General features: G+C 41.9%; 2 protein-coding genes across 2 annotated transcripts in view; one reads left to right on the top strand and one right to left on the bottom strand.

Annotated features, from left to right (window-relative positions):
• The window catches only part of LRMDA (leucine rich melanocyte differentiation associated), a 945,168-nt gene extending 923,214 nt beyond the window's left edge, over positions 1-21,954 (bottom strand). Inside the window, exon 1 of the mRNA XM_083146229.1 lies at positions 21,787-21,954. Within this exon, the coding sequence (XP_083002355.1) occupies positions 21,787-21,879 (93 nt within the window). The 5' untranslated portion in view covers positions 21,880-21,954. The remainder of the gene's footprint in view (positions 1-21,786) is intronic.
• Positions 5,444-9,581, top strand: ZNF503 (zinc finger protein 503). Its single transcript, XM_083146228.1, has 2 exons — positions 5,444-6,306; positions 7,532-9,581. The coding sequence occupies exons 1-2, from the start codon at positions 6,052-6,054 to the stop codon at positions 8,909-8,911; spliced, it is 1,635 nt and encodes a 544-aa protein (XP_083002354.1). The 5' UTR covers positions 5,444-6,051; the 3' UTR covers positions 8,912-9,581.
• Positions 21,955-22,202: the final 248 nt, after the last annotated feature.

Genomic DNA, 22,202 nt, shown 5'->3' with positions numbered 1-22,202 from the left:
TCTTTTTTTTTTTTTGCAGACTTTTACTGCACTTCATTTATCAATGTGACTTGACAACAAAAGGGAGAGATGCGGGGAGAGTGGTGTAACAGGCACTAGCTGAGCGTGAGGGGAAAATCCAGGCTGTCAGCCTCCACTTCCATCCTTCTGCTTTGTGTTATCTGCTTTCATCCTCCCACCTACGGCCTGAGCCAATATTCCAACACACTGGATGCAAAGAACTTTGGGAAATTGATATATATATATATATATATATATATATATATATATATATATATATATATATATAATCAGTGATGCGAATAAATATATGATATAGTTTAATAGAAGATGGCATGTTGCTGGCTAAAAGAGTGTAAGCAAGGAAACATAGAATTTGGAATGCTAAATTCAATTCTGGGCACCAGGAACGTCATCCTGAAGGGTGCTCAGCGAGGCAAGAGGAAAATGAGAGTCCAGGCCCTGTGTGTGGCCAGGAGCACTGGTGCGGTCCCTCATCTCTCACACCAACACCTGTTCTGCCTGCCTGTACCCAGTGTGCCGCCACGGTGTCATCCCAGGCAGGTGTACAGGACAAATAACGGAGGAGCGAGATCGGAAAGCGGGCAATGATATATATATAAATAGATATGTGTGTGTGTGTGTATGTATATATATATATATATATATATATATATATATATATATATATACATATATACACACACACACACACATATATATATATATATATATATATATATGAGTATAAACATATATACACACACACACATACTGTAAATATTTACAATATATTTATATCTACAGTACATATATAGTGTAGACACACATTTACGCACAATTACATACTATGGTATTGTTGATTTATATGCACAGACTATATATATATATATATATATATATATATATATATATATATATATATATATATATACACACACATACATACACACACACACACACACACACACTTATTCTTACCTAGCCAGCGAGCACTATATAACCACTATGTTATGTGCGGCCTGTTATAAGAATGATTCGTAACTCTAGGGGTGTAATGCTGACATTGCGAGAGGCCTATGCTATGCTGCTAGTCGGTAACCCTACAAATGCACACCAGGTATGTAATAGGTAATATGAGGAGCAGCTGGGAGGCAGGTGGGTGCCCGGAGAGACACCAGCCATGCAGAGCTGAGCAGCAATGCGGTGACTGTGGGGGAGACATAAGCGCTGTAATGAATGGTAGGAGGGCTTCCTTTGATCCCGAGCAATCATTTGTGCTAAGTGTCAGTTTTATTGAAATTCCAGGGATTCTCAGAACGTGTCACCCCCCTCCCAATATATGACCGAGAACTGGCAACGGCCGCAGAGACCCGGCGATGGAAATGAGCCGAGCCACCTAATGAGGAGCCACGTTTCCTGAGTCTAGCCCGTGGTCTGCAAGCCATCCAGGCATATTCTCTATACATTGCCATGCACAGTGCGGGGCTATATGCCAGCATGGTCCGTCTGCACCTGGCCTGGCCTGGATTCTCTCTGTGCGAGTCCCCCTGGCTGGGCAGGTTACATTGCCACAGTGTCGCTGGGACAGAACGGGGTGTTCCTATCCCTCCGTGATTCCATAGTACCTGGTATCACGGTGCAATGTGCAAGTACCTGGCATAACTCCATGCACCTCCTAGGCAACATCATCCAGAAGGTGACCGGAGCCCATCATACTCAGCACCGCTCAACACGACAGTGTATGTGTATGACCTTGTCGTGAACCGCTTTAACCCTTTAGTTGCTAGCTGACCCAAGTTAAAGAGACCTATTGGTGCCCACCTACAGGTTCCCTGATGATAAGTGCGAGTCTCTCCCCGGACTGCATATAAATTGAGTTTAGAATGTGGACGATCTATTTCCTTAAAGTGAATGACTCTTTTCAAACGCACATAGAACCCCCCTCCACCCCTCCTTCTCTCTTCTTCCCTTCAAGTCACACCAGCCTTGTAATCAGCAACAAAAGCTGACATAAATCAGCAGCGGAGTGACAGAGGCTGACAAATAACTGACTGATGGCGGCGGAGTCACATTGACAAGTGATGGAGGGGAGGAGAGATGGGGAGGGCAGCGGCGGCGGCGGCAGCAGCAGCAGCGCTGGGAGGTGAGGAGGGAGGGCGCAGGGTCTCTCTCTATTGGAAACATGTGACTCTCACATTCCCCAGCCTCAGCATTGGTCTGGTTGTGTCATCAGAAGCCTGATTGGCCAGACCAGCCCACACTGAGGTTCACGGAAGGTGGATGTGGAAAAAACACACGCGGTAGGGTAGAATTTTTATTTATGCAGGGAAAAGCATCCTCAAGAACTATCTCTGCTGCACACCTGCTGCGATCTTACATACGTGGCAAGAACATCATGTATACATTGCTGCATGCTACTCAGGCTACATCATCATTTAAATTCTATACTTTTAAATACATCTGCACACACTTTTATTAAAATATATATATTATTCTAAACATAGTTTAATCTTTCACTATATATAATAAATTGCTATTAGTATTTTACTAGCTAAGCCAGTGATTCCCAAACTTTCTCAAATCACTGCAACCTGGAGTATCACTGCGCCCCTCGGATGAACTTTTCTTATTGAGAAATTTAGAGATAAATATTAAATTAATAAATTGTGTTTATAAGTCATCCTTAGGTTTAATCATGTGGGGAGGGTAGGATATCACTTAATTTTGGTACCCTTAAATCTCTAAATGAGCTGAACTTTACCTACCTCATCACCTACCTGATGACATCAAAGGAACCAATCACTGCGATGTGCTCAGTTGGGTGCCGGGGGTCTGCGCATGCACGGTTAGTGCTGATCTCCTGCCCAAAGGCTACAATGGCCTACTGCCACCTGAGAATAGCGGTAGCCCAGGGACCCGTTGCATTGCTTCCCGATGTTGATACATCGGTCAGCATCACATCCCCTATAGAAAGGTATGTATGGGGGATGCAGCTGGCGGCAGTGCAGGAGGGATCGCAGCAGGGATTGGAGATTGTTTGGGTGATTTCCCACAAAATCTGTATGCCCTAAACATAACTGTAAAAGACACAGGGTCCGTTCATACCCAATACCCCGGCTTAATCTGTGCTTGGGGGGAGTACAGAGACTTTACAGGGTACATTTTTCAGATGAACCCAGTTAAAAATGGGGGAGTTCTGGGGGTTCCTTCAGGGAATTGGAAGGGAGCACAAAGGGAGCTGAAGGGGAAGGGTTTATTGAACATCTCTACTCTTTGCATAGCTGGTCGCTGTACATCGCATTAGCGCTGACCATGCATGCATAAAGCCCCCTGGGACCTGGCAGAGCAGACCGCATGGAAGAGTTCTTTTCAGAGCCTTTAGCTGGTCATACACTGGGGCAGATGTATTAAGCCTTAACAAGAGATAAATGCAAGGGTGATAAAGAGAGATAAACGTCCAGCCAATCAGCTCCTTACTGACACAGCCTGTAACATGGCAGTTGGCAGGTGATTGGCTGGACGTTTATCGCTTTTTATCACCCTTGCATTTATCTATTGTTAAAGCTTAATACATTTGCCCCACTATGTGATATACATCAGATTTGGTCACTTTTTATGTAATTGCAATGATCAATTGCATAAAAAGCTTTCATATTGCATGTATTTGACAGCAGGTTTGATACAGAACGCAGTCTCATGTGCATCCCCCTGGAGCTTGGCTGCAGGAGAGATCTAGCTGCATACTATTACATGCAGTCCTGCGGCTCAAGGAGGGGTCGCTCGAAGAAGTCACACTAGTGCAGTGGTTCCCAACCCTGGTCCTCAAGTACCCCCAACAGTGCATGTTTTCCAGGTCTCCACACAGAGGGCCTTATTCTAGTTCACTCTTTCTGACAAAATCCATCTAAGATGGACAAAACCATGTGCACTGCAGGTGGGGCAGATATTACTTGTACATAGAGAATTAGGTTTGGGTGGGGTTTTACTTCAAAGTAAGATCTATATTGCAGTGTAAAAATAAAGCAGCCAGTATTTACCCTGCACAGAAACAAAATTACTCACCCACATCTAATTCTCTGTGCACATTTTACATCTGCCCCCTGCAGTGCACTTGGTTTTGTCCATCTAAGAAGGATTTTGTCAGAAAGAGTGAACTAGAATAAGGCCCAGAATCACAAGTGAAATAATTAGCTCCACCTGTGGATCTTTTAAAATGTGCTTGAACTATGAGTGTACCTGCTGGGTGACCTGGAAAATGTGTACTGTTGGGGGCAGAGGCGTACCTAGATATTCGTAGGCCCCATAGCAAAAGTTTAGCAACTGATGGTGATAAATGTATGTAAAACATATTACTTACACAGTAAAGATGGGCCTCCTTCAGCACTGGGCCCCATAGCAGCTGCACCCCTTGCACCTATGGTAGTTACGCCCTTGGTTGGGGGTACTTGAGGACCAGGGTTGGGAACCACTGCACTAGTGTATGGAGGTCTTTTTGTCTTTACATCTGCAATGTCATAAATGCTGCAGATAACATTGCATATTGTGATGCGATTCTGGGCGTTAAAAAAAAATCCTAACCATTGAATATACAATTCAAACAGTGGAGTAACTATAAAATGTGCCCCCCCCCAATGGAAATTTCATCGACCCCCTCCCAGGAAAATAAATCCCCCCCAACCCTGCCGCAGATCTATTTGTCTGCGGTCCCGGCACTCCGCGTGGCTAGCTCCTGCTAATGACCAAATGACCATAACAAAATGGCTACCCCAATCATTACCTCTTCTAGCATCCTCAAAAAGTGTCTGCTGTAAGAGGACAGACATTTTGTGTGGGCTATTTTCAATTAGCAGGAGCCAGGAGGAGCGCCCAAGTAGATCTGCGGGGCCCGGTGGCAAGCAGATAAGTCAGGCATGTTGCTCCTGGCAGTAGTGCAGCATATCGTTAGCCACGTAGACCCATCCACACATACTCAGTGCCCCCGCGGAGTCTGCGGGGCTATTGTTATGCCACTGGATTCATCATAAATGGGCCCCTTATTCACTATACCAATTAATGACTTTAAAAGTAGTATAATAAACTACTATAACATAGGACACTATTCTTCCATACTTATCTGCCTGTAACATTGTATTTATGAGCAGGTTTACATGAAGGCTATTGCAACAATTAGTATTGCTATTTACCTTAGGTCTCTTGGATGATCAAAGTGAATATGTATTTTTACAAGGGGGTATCAATTCGTTTCCACTCTGTAAGGTGAGCAGGTTATCCCAAGATGATGGATGCCATCATGAAGCAATTGCACTGTAATCTGCTACCTCCTGTACTTCCCTGCCAGTGTACAGCAGGATGGGGATAATGCGCTGCAGGAAAATAAGAGCAGTTGGGGACATGAACCATAAAATGTGCAGTAAGCCCAGTTCTTTGAGCAAAGAGGCGAAACCACCCGGAGGAGGGAGGAGGGGGCAGGGAAGAAAGAGAAGAGCATTAGCAGCGCAGAGAAAGGGGACGTCACATCCCCTTGACCCTCCAATCACCTCGGGGTCCCATTTGATTGGAAGGCGGCAAAGGCTTTAATCTCGGCTCTCAGTCACAGGCTTTTGAAGTGAGTTTCTCTGGCAGAACTCCGGCTGGCTGCGCTGCTGCTCACACTGTGCTCTGTGCTGTAAGCTGCGGGAGCGGGCGCTGGGACCGCGACGGCTGGGAAGGATCTAGCTTGGATTCAGGAGCGGATTGCACATCACATCGCAGTGTCTCTGGACAGTGATACATCGCATCACTTCGCGCTGTATCAGGCGGGATCAGTACATTATTAGCAGCCGCAGATCCACCCACACAGCGCGTCTGCCGGATCCGGACTCACGCGTCTGCATCGGGCGCTGAGCGATCTCTCTGCCTGAAGGTCGTGCGATCAGGACGGGATACATTACCTGCTGGATCAGCCCTTCCTTCCATTCCGGACACATTACCGAGGCTCAGACACCCGGGGTCACTCCCCACCCCCCCTCCCCCCTGCACCCCACCCACACCAATGCCTGTCCAGGGGACATGATCAGTTCTCCTTTGGCTGCTGGAAGTCGTCTGAGTCCGTCACCCCGGGAGAGCGGAGAGAGCTGGGAAAGCAGGAGCGGAGCAGCCCCGGCCAGCAGAGCGTTCGTCCACTCTGTGCCCCCCAGCGACCCCCTGCGCCAGGCCGGCAGGCTGCCCATCAAAGTGCTAAAGATGCTGACAGCCCGCAGCGGACACATCCTGCACCCGGAGTACCTGCAGCCCCTGCCCTCCACCCCGGTCAGCCCCATAGAGGTAAGCTTATTATATATGTTACTGATTACAGTTCCCTATTCCGTACACTGTTCTCCATTATATTCCCTATTCCTGACTGTACTGCCCTCCGCTCCTGTCCTCACTCCTGCCTCTCCCCATACCCCTGCCTCCATTGTGTGTCCTCATAGTAGTACGGAGGGCTCAATATTAATTCATTACCACGAACACTGTCTCGAAATATAATGTAAATCGTGATATATTATATTTGTGTGTGTGATATATATATATATATATATATATATATATATATATATATATATATATATATTAGTTATATAGTGCTGGCTGTCTAGGTAAGGATATATTTATATTTCTGTCCGTATATAAATGCGTCTAGAGAATTGTAGAAAGCCAGTAAGAAGCCCTCTCCCCTGGTGCTACATGAATAGATGGCATGTATGTGCAGCCTTATATGATGCCGCACCTGTATAGGAATCCGTGGAAAGGCCGCATTTATCTAATGGCCGTGCTGAATTACAGTCATTCCTTATGCCTATTTGGGAGGGCATGGTGAGGACCAACATCACCCTCTAGTGACCTTCCTGCTTTATCCATTCACATGCAGTCATCAATTCCTTACTATTATATAGGGGTCATTATTATTTGGTGAAATATCCACAAAGCCTGAGTAGGTGACTGCAATATATTCTTCATATGGATATGGATTTACTCTGGTAGAGTTATTACACATACATGGGAAATATAAGGGATGCTGGTATTATAGTAGCACAATTATTATTAATATTTATTTTATGTTTACAATGTAAAATTGATTTAGGAGTTCGATGCCACAAAACATTGGGATTAGTAATCGATATTTTGGGGGAGGTAAAGGGACACTTCCTATACAAGTGTTCCCAAGCGCTGACATAGATACATTTTATTAAGACAACAATGTAAATGATCTGTTAATAACCCAATGGAGCCGCACACACGCAATGCGCTACGGTGCTTCCAATACTTTCCCGTGTCAAACCATTGTACCATACAGATGTGTCCAGGGATATATGGGCCAGCGCGGATGGTGTAATGGTTAGCATGGGTTCCATGGCCCTCACTGTGCGGAGTTTGTATGTTCTCCCCGTGCTTATATAGTGTGCATGTGTATAACTCTGATGATGAGGGCAATGTGCATTATTCGGGGAGAGAATTATCCGATGACAAATAAGTAATATCTCTGTGTTCCCTCCCCTTCCCCCCCCAGCTGGATGCTAAGAAGAGCCCCCTTGCCCTCCTGGCCCAGACCTGCTCTCAGATCGGGAAGCCGGACCCCACACCTTCCAAGCTGTCCTCAGTGACCGGCTCCTCCAACGGGGCAGACAAGGACTCCAAGTCCGGGCCACTCAAGCTCAGCGACATCGGGGCCGAGGACAAGTCCAGCTTCAAGCCGTACTCCAAGCAGTCGGACAAGAAGGAGTCTTCCTCGGGGGATAAGTCCGGATTCCGGGTGCCCAGCGCCGCGTGCCCCCCTTTCACCCCTAGGACAGGCAGCCCGGGCTCCCCCCGCACCCCTCCGCCCTCCTCAGACTCCAAACCCTCCGGGGAAAGCGCAGACAAGAAGGAATCCGAGCAATGCACCAAGAGCTCGCAGTCCGAGGGCGGATCGCACGGGAGGCTGAGCGTGGACCTTCCCCAGTCGCACTCAGACGGTGGTGGCGGGTGCAAGAGCCTCTCTGCGGCCCCTTCCCCCACCTCCGCCTCTTCCTCCGGCTCCTCCGGCTCTGTGCTGGGCTCCGGGCTAGTGGCCCCAGTGTCTCCCTATAAGCCCGGCCACACGGTCTTTCCTCTGCCCCCCGCTGGCATGTCCTATCCGGGCACTCTGGCTGGAGCCTACGCCGGGTACCACCCGCAGTTCCTGGCTCACGGAGTCTCTCTGGACCACAGCAAGGGCAATTCTTTAATGGGCGCCCAACTGAGCTCCTTAGGCTGCTCCAGCAAATCTGCCTCCAGTCCCCTGACCGGGGCCTCCCCTCCGTCTGTAATGACTGCCAGCTTGTGCCGGGACCCGTACTGCCTCAGCTACCACTGCGCCTCCCAGCTGAACGCCAGCGCAACTTGCGCGCACGAACTTAAATCAGGATACCCACTTATGTACCCCAGCCACACGCTGCACGGAGTCTCACCACCTTCTCTCTCCGGACACCCTCTCTACCCCTATGGCTTCATGCTCCCCAATGACCCTTTACCCCATGTTTGCAACTGGGTTTCAGCCACAGGTCCCTGTGACAAGCGCTTCTCTTCCTCCGAGGAACTTCTGGGCCATTTGCGGACACATACTGCCTTTTCTGGGGCAGCGGACAAATTATTGCCCGGATACCCAAGCTCTTCATCCCTGGCAGCGGCTGCCATGGCTTGCCACATGCACATGCCACCCACAGGGGCTTCCCACAGTCCCCTCACTCTGCGCAGCCCTCATCACCACCCTTTGGGACTCACTAGTAGTAGGTACCATCCATATTCCAAGAGTCCCCTCCCCACAGGTGGTGCCCCAGTGCCAGTACCTGCAGCCACAGGACACTACTACTCGCCATATGCACTCTATGGGCAAAGACTTACCACAGCATCCGCTCTAGGATACCAATGACTTATGCTAGGGCCCTTGGAGATACAAGACATAATTATGTAATTGTTTTTTAATTATTATTTTCTAATGAAAACAAAAAAATAATAGATTTTGGTGTTCATCTGAGGACTGGATCCATGGACACTTTTATTTATTTATGTTAGCTCAAAGCAGGACACCTCATAAAGTGCATTTCTGGATAGGTAAAGTGAAAATCCCCAATGTAGTGTTTTAAATACCAGGGACAGAATAAAGCATTTCCTCTTAATGTTACTTAAAAAGAAAAAATATTAATAATTAATGACTGCTTTTATTGTATTGTATCTTATTTAACGTCTCATTTGGGTACATGCCCCTCCAAAATCTTACATACAATGCATGTTTGTTACTAAAACAACCAGCAGTTTGTCATAATTTCAAATTGCAGTTATTTTTAAGGTGTATACAGTAAAAAAAAGAGAGAAAATTGGTATTTTTTGTATGTATTCTGGAAGAAACAAAATGATTTTATTGCAAAAAAAAAACAAAACAAAAAAGACGACCCTAATTTGCCTTATTTTGTTCTGGTCTGAACACATTTTCTTGTCATATTCACCCATCAAATTCAAGCCTGTGCAAGCTTGATCAGTAATTTTGCATCTTGTATCAAACTCACAGTGTATTGCTTTAAAATATTAAAAAAGAAACATTATATTTGCTTTATATATATATATGGATTACTTTTTTGTTTTATATATGATTTAATTTGTCTACCTGACTGCAAATCCTTTCAGTACTTTTAAAAATAACTCACATTTAGTTTTCACTCTTTACCATATTCCACATAAGTGGGAATCATTAAACGGCTTTCCTTTGTAGTTTTAAGAGACAACAAACAAAAATGGAATCACTAAACATAATAGTCTTAAAATGAGGCGTTTAGATTATATTTAAAATGAAGTGCAGTTGTTTTTAAAGTATAAGTGATTCCTGGTACTTATTAGGTAAATTAAGGGACGGTGCCAGTTATTTTTTATTGTTACACACGAAATAAATTGACAGCACAATGACTGAGAGAAGTAAGAACATAGGAAATCCAATGAGCCATGTTCTTTTTTTTCTAGATAAAATAAAAATATTAAAACTACAGTTATAACAACCCTAAATGCAAGTAGTGGACTTACTAATAAAATACATTGATAGATCAATCTGTCCTACGGGGGAATTCAGAACTGAAAGAAGTCTTGCAGAATTCCAGAAATGTAAGTTACTAGTATTGTATATGGGGTCGGCCATGTAGTTAATTTCTGTAACAAACTCCCCCACATATATTGAGAGAACATACAGGTTTGGGCATATGCGTCTGCTGACACGTTGTAGCCACATTTACAATGGCTAGTAGTGTCGCTGACGCTAATTATCTGTTTATCCCTGAAAGTGGAACGTACTGTATATATGTATCCTTATGTATACATTTAGCAAATTAGTAATGATCTTATTAAACCTCCACCTTTATTTATCCTTAGCAAATACCTTAATTTATTTAGAAATCAGCCAAAATATATAATTAAAGGAATAAAAGGTATAAAAGCTATAATTGTCACCAGCACTAGCCTCCATTCTCCGGGTTTAAGCAGAGTTGAAGGGGTCGGTTTTCTCCTAATATTGTTCTATGGGTGTATGAGGGGTCTTCCACCCTAATATCCGACAGTATCTCTGTGCACGATCTGAATTAATATTACCCAAGTGACACTGCTCAGCAAGAATCCTCTGTACGCAAATCAGATACCTAGCCAGACTCATGTAATATTAAACTCAGCCGGGACCAGATAGAAAGACAAGCACAGCCCGATGCAAGCAACACAGAAGAGGAACTTGTGCACTACATAGCCAATATGCGGGTGAGACGCAGACAGTGAGCATTGATTGTGTAACAGGATACATCACGAGGAAAGAGCAATGTAGGTGCGTTACACCAGTTTTCCGAAGTGTTTAGATTTAGAACATTATTACCAGTTTATTTCCACAAGATAGAGATGGTCATTTATCAAGCACATGATCACATCCTTTGAAGAAGGCAGCATATTAAATTAAGCAAATAAAAAAAAATGCACTGCACTCTAAATTTAGCCTCTAGATTTTCCTACATAGGTTTCGTTTTTAATATGCATTTTGCCCACTTGATGCTTTCCTTGTTGGGCAAACACACTTAGGACGCTTCTTGTGAGCCGGTATATAAAACTATTCAAGCATCCTTTTCTGGGTAACACAAGCAAAACAAACATATATAAACGTGATAACTCCACAGTACGATCCCACTAACCTCTGTCCACGCACAAAGTAGTTACACACTATTGTCACTACTACTGTATGTAATGTCTACATTTACTCCCAACTTTCACCCGTAGCACACCTAAGCCTACCACTGTATTATGTATACACTGAAACTACTAAGAATTGTTACAAAAGGCATTTAACTTTATATTATGTTGCAATCAAAGTGCAATCCTTTTCAATCTAACGTCAGGATCTAGGCGGGTGGTGTTAAACACTATTCATTTTTTTAAAATTAATACAGAATTCTATTTGAAAGAGATAATGAATAATTCTAATATAAATATAATTGATTACTTCATGACCCAAATTACGCATTGCTTTTGTTAAATAAAAAAAAACAACCGAAATGGGATTTAAAAGATAACTGTTAAAGATGAATATATAACAACAATGATAATATTCAAATGTATATGGCATAAATGAATGAATCTGCATTGCCAAGATTTGATAAATTATCACAAATCAGCACTTGTATTTAGATCTACGGCAGATTTTATGGTACATCAAATATTTTACATCGTTTTATTTTCCTCCCACTGTCACATATAAATCCAATCCTGTTTGAATCTTTTAAAATGTCTTCTTTTCCCATCAAGAGATGACATAGCTGACAATTCTGTCACAAATCTTCAGTGTCAAAACCGCATATTAATAATAACAAAAGCAATGTGAATGGCCGCCTACAGGAACCTGCAAGTGAAAATACTTGAAAGAGTTTTAAGTGGAGTGCAATTATATGCACGTCCCATTTTCCTTCTCATCAAGTGATTTGATTTAATTTTCATTTCAGCAATTGTGTTTTCCAAGATCTATAGATTTGTCTACATTAGAATAAAAATATATTTAAAGTATCTTACAATACCATTGCTGTCATGTTCCAAACTGCAGCTCATTTCAGTGAGAGGTAAAACAAAGCTATTTGCAATGAATCACGAAGCAGTCTAACCCAAGACCTCACACACACTGTGAATAAAAAATGAAAGAGCAATTTGATCAGGTATCACTTTATATTATTAGTTTTCTCGGGGAGTTAGGTTGGGTTAATTCAATCTTTCTGCATAAACTGTATTCAGACGTTCCCTATTTGACCACTAGACGTCACCACTCATCTCAGACGCTACTAGATAGAACATTTCCTAACTTTGCATTTAGGTGTAACATTTGCAATGAATATCAGTAACCAGTAATAAACTTGCTTTATTGAATAACTTGTAATACAGGTGACCAAAGCAAATGACTGGTTGCTTACATTCACTGCAATTTTGTCAATGTTGAAAAAAAAAAAAAAAAAGCCCACGCATGTAAGGTGGAAATGTGCCTCCTCACAATTATGCTGCCCTGCTGCTCACACATTGCTGAAATAGTAAATAACACGTATTTAAAAATAAACCCAACAACGCACAAGTCATCACCCAGCTCAGAAGCACAAAGCGATATTCTAGTCTATTTGGGGAACTTTCACATTAATAAACGTGTAATGACCTTTCAAAAGGTGACAGAAAATGTATTTTGTTTATTTTGTACTGATATTGATAGGTCACTTTTTTTTTGCTTGTAATTCCACTACGATTCATTTTTCTAGAGTTGGAAACAATCTCTGATCAAGGAAACAAGGAAAACGTCTTCAGATAAATATATTTAGACAGATAAAAGGAGATGATGTGTGTGTTTCCAGAAAAGACAGTCTTATCTGGCATGTAATTCCAAACTCCATGAGCACCCATATAAATTGCAAGCAAAGAAAACAATTGTCTTGAATGTGTCTTCGTATGGGTGATCTTATCGGGATTTCTGGGAGACAAATTCAGCCTCCTGAAATTGTTACTTTATCTACAGTTTAATCTTTTGTTTTACACGAATCATTCTTCACATCAGTAGAAATACTGAAAACAAATCTGAAATATTATATCTTGTGCAATTTTTTTAATTCCTGGTTTGTGACCTAGCAGAAGTGAACTATAATAATTTGTCCTATCATCTGGAGATGGGATAAACAAGACAAATGTGAAATGAAGGGGACGAGTGAGCTCTGCAGGCTGGTGCTGATGCAATAGGGAGAGGTTTTTTGCAAATCCATCAGAATCGTGATATGCCAGTAATACACACACACACACACACACACACACACACACACACACACACACACACACACACACACACACACACACACACACACACACACACACACACACACACACACACACACACATATATATGGAGGGTTACTCATTTTATAATTTTTGAAGCAGACAATGTGACATTATCACTTTTATACAATATATTTTTTCATTCGTGAGCATTTATAGTCTAAGGATGGAAATTGCACATTTTTTTGCTACCCAAATAACGTAAAAACAAAAGAAAATTCACAGCAATAATTTAAAAAAAGTCGGTTTTATTATTTGACAGTGCCTTTATGTCAGACAAAATATAATAATCTGACAAAGTGCTGCAGCAAGTGCTGTACATGTAATGACACTCAAAGGACATTGCAGGCCACAGGGATACAATGAGGCTATCTGCAGCATTATTGTTATTATTTGGCTACTAGAAATATAGAATTTGACAGCAGATAACAATCACTTGGCCCATCCGGTATGCACATGAACACACTAACGACGTACTTTGTTTTTTGGGGGGGAAGCTAATTAACCTACCAGTATATTTGTGTATTGTGGGAGGAAACCAGAGTACCTGTAGGAAACCGTCACTAATATGGTGACAGTTAGGGCCATGGTGGGAATTGAACCCATGACCTCAGTGCTGTGATTAAAGCTGACCATTAAAACTGTTGCCCCTTATATTATGGAAGGGATAGTCAACAGGAGTAAGAATGCTCATTAGGAATAACGAAGGTTTGCAACATATAATCAGATGTAAAATAAGATTAGAAACAGTCAAATTGTGAGACAGTAATATAGCCACATTACGGGATGCAGTCAAAATCCCGACTGTCAAAATCCCGAATGGGTCATAATACCGACACGGACAAAACCCTGACATTTAAAATACAGACAAGGAAAAAATCCCAACATTTAAAATCCCGACAAGGTCAAAATACCGACATGTAGAATGTACAGGTGAAACTGTCAACATGACTTTGGGTCAACAGGTCACGAGGTCGACATGGTTTTTTTCACTTTTTTTGAACCAACATATACCGACAGGCGGTATTTCATGCCCTACCATCCACTAGGGCATGGTGGGAGAATAAAATAGTGTGCCCGAAGCATTGCGAGCGAAGCGAGCAATGCGAGGGGCTGCGGTTCACCTCCAACTGTGTTCATGTCGACTGTGTTGACATTCGGGTGAAAAAACAGTGAAAAAACCCATGTCGACCTCGCAACCTGTCGACCCTAAGTCATGTTGACAGTTTCACCTGCACATTCTATATGTCGGTATTTTGACCATGTCAGTATTTTAAATGTCGGGATTTTGTCCTTATCGGTATTTTAAATGTCTGTATTTTGTCCTTGTCGGTATTCTGACCGTCGGGATTATATACGGAATCCCCACATACAGGTAGAATTCTGAATCAAATAAGTAACTGAATAATGAACAGTGCTATAATTACGCAGGGAAGGGATCTGGATTGAAAATAAAGAGATAAAGAGAATTAAGGTGCCATCATGCATTTCCCCAGGTGTGTCCATCAAGTAATCTTCAAACACTGCACAAGTATATGTGTAACATGATGTTGTGATAATTCATGCGCACAAAGGAACACTTATGAAATTAAGCTTTAAAGACAGGCAATCAGCAATGAGAATGCAATAGCATATTATCCGACATATTGCATTCCCAGGGTCATTGTGGATACATCAATTTAAAGATCCAAAATGCTTTTAATCCTTCTGTTTGCACTTCACAAATAACCATTCACGACCAAAGTCTTCTGTGATTCAAATAATGTCTGCTTATAAACACTGCACTTGGGATCCTATGTCAGTCCTTAAAGGGCTTTCCACTTTTTTTTTTCAAATTCATTGTTTAAATCCCATCCCGTTCCCATTATATAAATTTGTTGGGTGTACTTACATAGAACCTCGACCACTGACATATGACGAAGTGGATTTATTAATCTTTGGAGCCTCCCTGGAACAGAAGATTTTTTATGCAGAAACAGATCACAAAAACAATATACTGTACTAAGGAGATGAGAATTTAACAAAGCCCCCAAAAACATAGAAAACCCCCCGTAAGGAGTGCCAACATCTGTGAGAGATATCTGCTAAAAATGCCAGCGTCGCTTACATGTGTTATATAAATTGAAATAAAAAATGTTTTGTAAAAAAAAAAGATGATATTTCCTATATAAGGTAAACGTTACAGGTCATTTTGATGAATAAAAATGTTTGCTTGCCAATTTTCAAACCTATTTTGACAATTCTCTTGGCAATAAAAGGGTTACACTGGAAAATAAGCAAAATAAAATACAATATATATGGCAGTTTTGTCTGACCACACCTGAAAGGAACACTCACACACAACCCGATGCAGGAATTTCAGCGACATCAGAGTATTCACCTAATTAGTATGTGAAGCTTAAATAAATTATCATACATCAACATCAAGCAGACAACTATAACATTTGACACACCAAATAGAGCTTGGTGCCAGCTGACAGGGGGAGAATGGTGTTTGATTAGCTGATTGTACAGCATTAATGGGTAGAGATGCATGTACTGAGATGTATGAGATGTCAATCAGCTGTTACAGGTAGCAAGGATGTCTTTACATGCACAGAATGGACAGATGCCGTGGATAATGCTTGCTGGGGCCTGTAGGTTTAGTTCACATAGTGACTGAGCAGCAGACACAGGCAAGTTTGCAGTTCTTATATATATATATATATATATATATATATATATTTATATATAGCATTCTTCTTAACCATATTAAAAGTTTTTAAAATAAAATGTTGACACTTTTACTGTGACCAGGGCTTTTCATGGTCAGGGCTGTATTAAGGGCTACATGGGCTGGGAATTAAAATCTTCATGGGCCTATAAGGGTGGGATATGCAGAGGCGTAGCTAGGGTGGTGCAGATGGAGCTCCGGGCGCCAAAGGTTTTGCAGGGCGCCCCCCTGCAAAACCTGTGAGCCGTCGTGTGTATGTGCCAGCCAGGGTGAGCTTGCAGTGAGTCATCGCTGCTCACTGCCGCCCGCATGTCTCTGACCTCAGCTGACCAACAGATATTAGGGAACCCCCGCCTCCTCCAGGTAACAGCGGGCTGTTGGCTGCACAGTGAGGAGTTCACTTCAGCCATTACACTGCAATGTGTGGGGGGAGAGAGTGAGGGGGGGCGTCGTGACATGGGCCTGCTCCGGGTGCGCTGGCTGCACCCTACACCACTGGGGATATGTGACCAGTGCTGTGTGGGCATCTACACCCTCTATACCACTGGTTCTTGGACTCGGTCCTAAGGACTCCACACAGGTCATGACACCTGGCAGGAGCACTGTGCATCACCAACTGTCACATTTTAAAAATCCCCATGACCTGGAAAACATGAACTGTGTGGGGTCCTGAAGACCGAGTGTGAGAACCACTGCACTATACATCATCCCCGACCCCATTTACCCCATGGTTCTCGGATATCTAGTACAGGGGCTGTGATGTATACTTTGGCCTAATTTTCCATTCGTATAATAACTAGTTCCAAAAGCAGGAAATCAGTTAAATCATTTCAGAAATATATATATAAAATTATTATCAACCCCTGATTTACACACTTATCCAGAAATTGGATGCCACAATTAATTTATCAACATTAGGTGACTACCAGCACCTTTTTTCAACAACAACAACAACAACAAAATATTGGCTATGGCTTTAGTGTTTATATAAGGATACACTTATGCCATCCTTCTACAGTTGCTGATCATGAACATACAATCTCATGGCATGGTGAGCATTAACACACATGTGCATGGCATGTTGGTAATTAGCATTCATTTGCATGGCTCCCATTTTGTTTTCTGTCATAGTTCTTGTCTTACATTGCACAGTTTATGTTCCCTGAGTATGTCAGCTACAGTACTGATTGAATTTGCGGCATTAACAATTAAAGTGCCAATTGGGCCTATTCTCAGGGGTAGCGCCCAACTAAAATGTAAATATCAAAGTGCATCATTGTATTTGTATTTATAACCTTCCTGCCCTCTTTATGGGGAAGGCTTTCAAGAATTGATATAAATAACGGTTACGTTCTTTCACATCGTAAATGCATGGTCTAACCCGGGATTTGGACAGAGGTCCTTTCCGGGAGCCACCTGGCTTTTGTGATGTTTTGCTCGCCACAGTGACCCGGCAATAAACCAGTTTGCTGATGTCAGATGGGGGCGGGGCGGGGTGGAGCGGCGGCGCGTCATCGGGAATGAGGCAGCACCTGGAGCTGCCACTGTCTCCAAGCGCTGCCTCCTCCACAGTGTGAACAGGATCCGGGCCGCTAGGCCCAGGTTTGCCGTTCACACTGCTCAGCAACCCGGCTCCGACCAGAGATTATCCCTTCTTTTAGAATGTTGCTGGACCCGAGAAAATGAAAAAAGCCCTTTCAGATCACACCTCGGCAACAACCCAGGTCCGACCCGGGTTATTTTTGCAATGTGAAAGGGGTAGATAAACATGGTGTTGCCCTATTTTACTAACATTTTACACAAGGATATGAGCTGCCATATTGTTTGCTCTGTCAATGTAAAATAAGATATAAGCAGCTCTGACTGTCATACAAAAGACAGAATATTTAATTCTTTACTAAAAGGTAACAAAAAAAGTATGTATTGTTTATAAGCAACTTTACACTATAATGCTCCAATAAGTAAAGTCATTTATCTCACAGTTGCCATCATCACTTTCTAAGCTCACAGATACATGTGTATTGGGTGTACTACAGCATCCATTTACATGGTACCCACATGTCTGCAGCCTAGCCTGGCTGTTTTATAGTGCCCTTGCTTTACCAGTCTGTCAACATCAGACACATTTGTAAGCAAACAAGAAAATGCATTAATACACATCTTTATTTTATTGACTAATTAACTAAACTGATGAAGAAATGCCCTGTGGGTCAGTGGCAGTCACATAAAGTGACACACAATTAGCCATTACACATACTGAATAACCCATAGCACAAACACAGCGTGGTAGAGAGTGCTCCTGTGTATATTCTCAGCTATTTCCCCTGAATTATCAGCAACATGCACATAGACAGTTACAATCACACACGTTTCCTTCGCTGCTCTAGAAGAGGCGCACGGTGTGAATACCTCACAGAGGTGCTGCCTGCCGGAATATCGTACAGGACTCAGTGAAGATGTCACTGTCAACACTCTGTCAGAATCTTCACTGCGAAAGGGATGGTTGTGTCATTTCACACCACTGTGCATGCCAGGGACAACAGTATGTGTCCAAACTCATTAATCACTTCATTTAACTCCTCTGTGAGTTGAGCAGGAGTTAATGAGAGACACTTGTTTCTGGGGTTTGATGATCTCTAGACCCTTGAACATGATCATACTTCACCATACAGTGGGCCTATGTATACGGGGCTAAATATTAATATTAATGTACACATTAAGGTATCTTTGAAAAACACAGGTTTTACGAATTCATGCAGCCAAAGCACGTACAACACTGAGGCTTGCTATACTATGTCACATTACAGCTATAAAATGACAATAGAACAATAAAATGCATCACAATGAGCATCTTGGAAATTCTTAGGGCTGCTGATTGCTCGGCCTGGCCCCTGTACTGTGCGGGGTGTGACCAACTCAAAGTTTGTCCAAGCTCCCATCCTACCAGAGCTATGAGCACACCTGTGGGAAGGTGGGTTGTGGGGTGAGCCGAAGAGGGATGCAGGGAGAGAGGATGAACCCTTAATTGCCAACGATGCTGCGAGAGATGTGCAAAATATATGCCGGGGTCGAAGTCGAGGAATATGAATTACTTTAGTTATTGCCAGCAAAGGATCTTAAGTCAATTCATTGAAGTTTTGTTTAACATTGCAGCAAAAAAGAATAGCCGCTGCGAGCAACGCTGGCATTTTTAGGGGATGTTTTGCACATCTCTCACGTAGGCACTCAAAGTATTAACCATTGCTGCAGCTACCTCTCTCCCCAGCCTCCATCCCTCCCTTCTCATCATCACTGGCAGCTATAAAGTCTATTACACAATGGCAACCACTAGAGTATAACTGCACAGCCCACAATAAACCACTTTGTAAGTTATCCTTAATAAATCAGCATACTTTGACAGTCATGGGATAACCATTCATAAGACACGTTCCTATGTGTTTGCACACAAAATTGATCAATCCAGATTCTGGAATTAACTGTAGACATTCACAATTTTGGGTGTGGTTTTGGACATTCTGAGGATACTAATACCCCTTTCCCACTGTAGCTCTTAAACGGTAAATTGCTGTTTTTTTTAGCCGTTTTAAACGGGTAGAGCTGCAGTGTGAATGCTCCAGGTTGCTTTACCCGTTTAACAAATACCGGTATTTGTTAAACGGGTAAAAAGCAGTGTTTTACCCCTGTAAGAGCTGTTTTTTTGGCAGTGGGAAAGGGTCTTAAATGGTATTTAGTAATAATAATCAAGAATATGATTGGTTGATGTCAGTTTTAATGACAGCCCATGTTTACTATGGGTTTTAAATAGGTTGCTTTGTGGTTTAAACGGGTACAATGTGAATGTGACAAAAACGGTATTTAATTAGCAATTTACCATTTAAGAGCTGCAGTGGGAAAGGGTCTTTATGGCTCTTACCCATTTAAAGATCCGTTTACAAATACCGGGTCATTACCCGTTTAGGCAGTGGGAAAGCAGCATAATAAATAAATCTGGTAGAAGTGTGACAGTTTGTGAAACCTGGGCACATTGATTAATACAGTAATGGAATTACCAAGTATTATGTCAGCTCCTTTCTGACTTTTTTCAAAGACAGCCTGTAATATGGCAGTTAGCAGGTGATTGGCTGGACATTTATCTCTCTTTATCACCCTTTAATTGATCCCTTGTTAATGCTTAATACATTTGCCCCAATATGTTTTACAAAATATTTAATGACAAAAGTACACAATGTGGAATGTATTTACATTGCTCAATACTTGTGAATAATGGTCTACATAAACATACATAGATTCAGGTACATTTGTGTCCTCTTAGATTATTGCTGCAGTTTCGCCGAACATCAAATGTCAGTGCACAAGGTCCTATGTGACAAGTCTGTCTTTTTGGCATTTTTTTCCCCAGTAAATGCGTCTTAGCCTCAATGCTCTGTGATCAGCTGCACCAGGGCACTGTGCTGATTATTGTGTGACACTTGTATATCTGTATACAAGGCCCATTGTGCTACTTATACAGACTAAAAGTTGCACACAGATATACAATTTAATTAACACAATCTCCTGGTGCATCCTAGTCAAATTGCATTATGACTAATGCTGTGTACACACTTGTACAATGTGCATGAGAATTTGACTATATAGTCAAAATCTCATCTGGATCGCATGCGGATTGTATGGGTTTTAACCCTTGCGATCCTGATGCGATCCCTTATCGCAGCCAGACAGTCTTGGCTGCATAGACTATATAGTGCAAATCTGCACTATATGGTCTAAATTGTATGCAGATAGTCTAAATTGTATATATTGTATGCAGATAGTCTAAATTTTAATATAGCCATGATTGTACAAGTGTGTACACACCATTAGATGAGACTTAGAGGCTCAGTTAAGTGTTTAGCATCTTATGGCTTATTGAGGCTAGTTGTAGGAGCACAAATCTGTAATGCAATTCTATTAATTCTCCCCCCCCCCCCCCCAAAAAAAAAATAAAAAAATAAAATGAGGAATTCATTCATTCAAATTACTGCTTGAAAAACCCATTAGGACATCTCCCTTTAAAAATGTTCTTGTATTTAGAAGATAAAGTAAAACTGAATTTTGCTGGAAAAATGTAAAAATCTGAATAACCTTTACTATTGTACATATTAATGTAACCATATCATGGTGAGATAATTATATATGGCTGTTAATTACCTTATTTCCATTATATAAATGCTGATCTTGAGATGTTATATATTAATTTATCCAAACACATATTTTCATTGCGTTATATGCCAATGAATGACTATCTATAACAATATCTATAACACTGTGTTCTTTCAGTGAGCTCTGGTAGTTTAAAGCAGCATAATACAAAGTCCTAGCTCACAAATCAAACAGATTAGAGCACATCAAGTGGTGCCAACATCTTCTATCTGTGTTGATTTTTATATTTTAGACTCTATGTCCATATATTCATTGCATTGTCCATCTGTAAACAAAGGTAACCTCCCTGAACAAGAATGCGGAATGTAAAAAAAATGAAGAACAAGGGTTGCAACAAGATAACACTTGTACAGTATGCTCTTGCCCATTTTATTTCCAAAAGCCAAAGGCATTCAACTATTTATATTGATTCTCTTATTCATTCCCCAAAGGGCAGCATAACTATTTTTCAAACAGTTTAAAATGGGACTGTATAAGCGTCTGAAATGTACTTTTCCAGTACTACTGAAGTCAGCAATTACCTGCAGCATTGTTTCTGTGTCTTTAAAATAGGCCTCTGCTTCAGATCTTCTACCCTCACTGCATTCAGCTTTCCAAAAATGTAAAGGAAACATTTTGCCTACTATTAATTCAGGCTCGGGGAGATTTCCTTGTGAAGAAAAGCAAACACTCTCTTATGTACCAAAGAACAGAAATGTTAGCTAGGCCTCAAGATTTTTCATTATCTCAAAGAGTTCAGTGAAACATAAACGTAGATAGCACAGAAGCAGCTTGAGTGCTAGAGAATAGCTCTTTCATGCCACCTAGTGGTCAGGGTGGTTGTAGACACATCAACTCTTTGATAAAGATTAATAGTTTAGCTGTATATTTATTATTTGTTCCATAACTTACATTTACTATTATAAACATGTATATACCACCAGAATTCTCTTGGAGC

This window comes from Crinia signifera, chromosome 6 (genome assembly GCF_055691185.1).
Source record: "Crinia signifera chromosome 6, ASM5569118v1, whole genome shotgun sequence".
In the NCBI taxonomy this organism is placed as follows: Eukaryota; Metazoa; Chordata; class Amphibia; order Anura; family Myobatrachidae; genus Crinia; species Crinia signifera.
This window is presented reverse-complemented; position numbering and strand designations above follow the sequence as displayed.

Excerpts from the sequence above, each read along its gene's own strand:
- ZNF503 (XM_083146228.1), top strand. The coding sequence starts at position 6,052 with ATGATCAGTTCTCCTTTGGCTGCTGGAAGTCGTCTGAGTCCGTCACCC. Across the intron at positions 6,307-7,531 it reads CCCCGGTCAGCCCCATAGAG|CTGGATGCTAAGAAGAGCCC; the intron begins GTAAGCTTATTA and ends TTCCCCCCCCAG.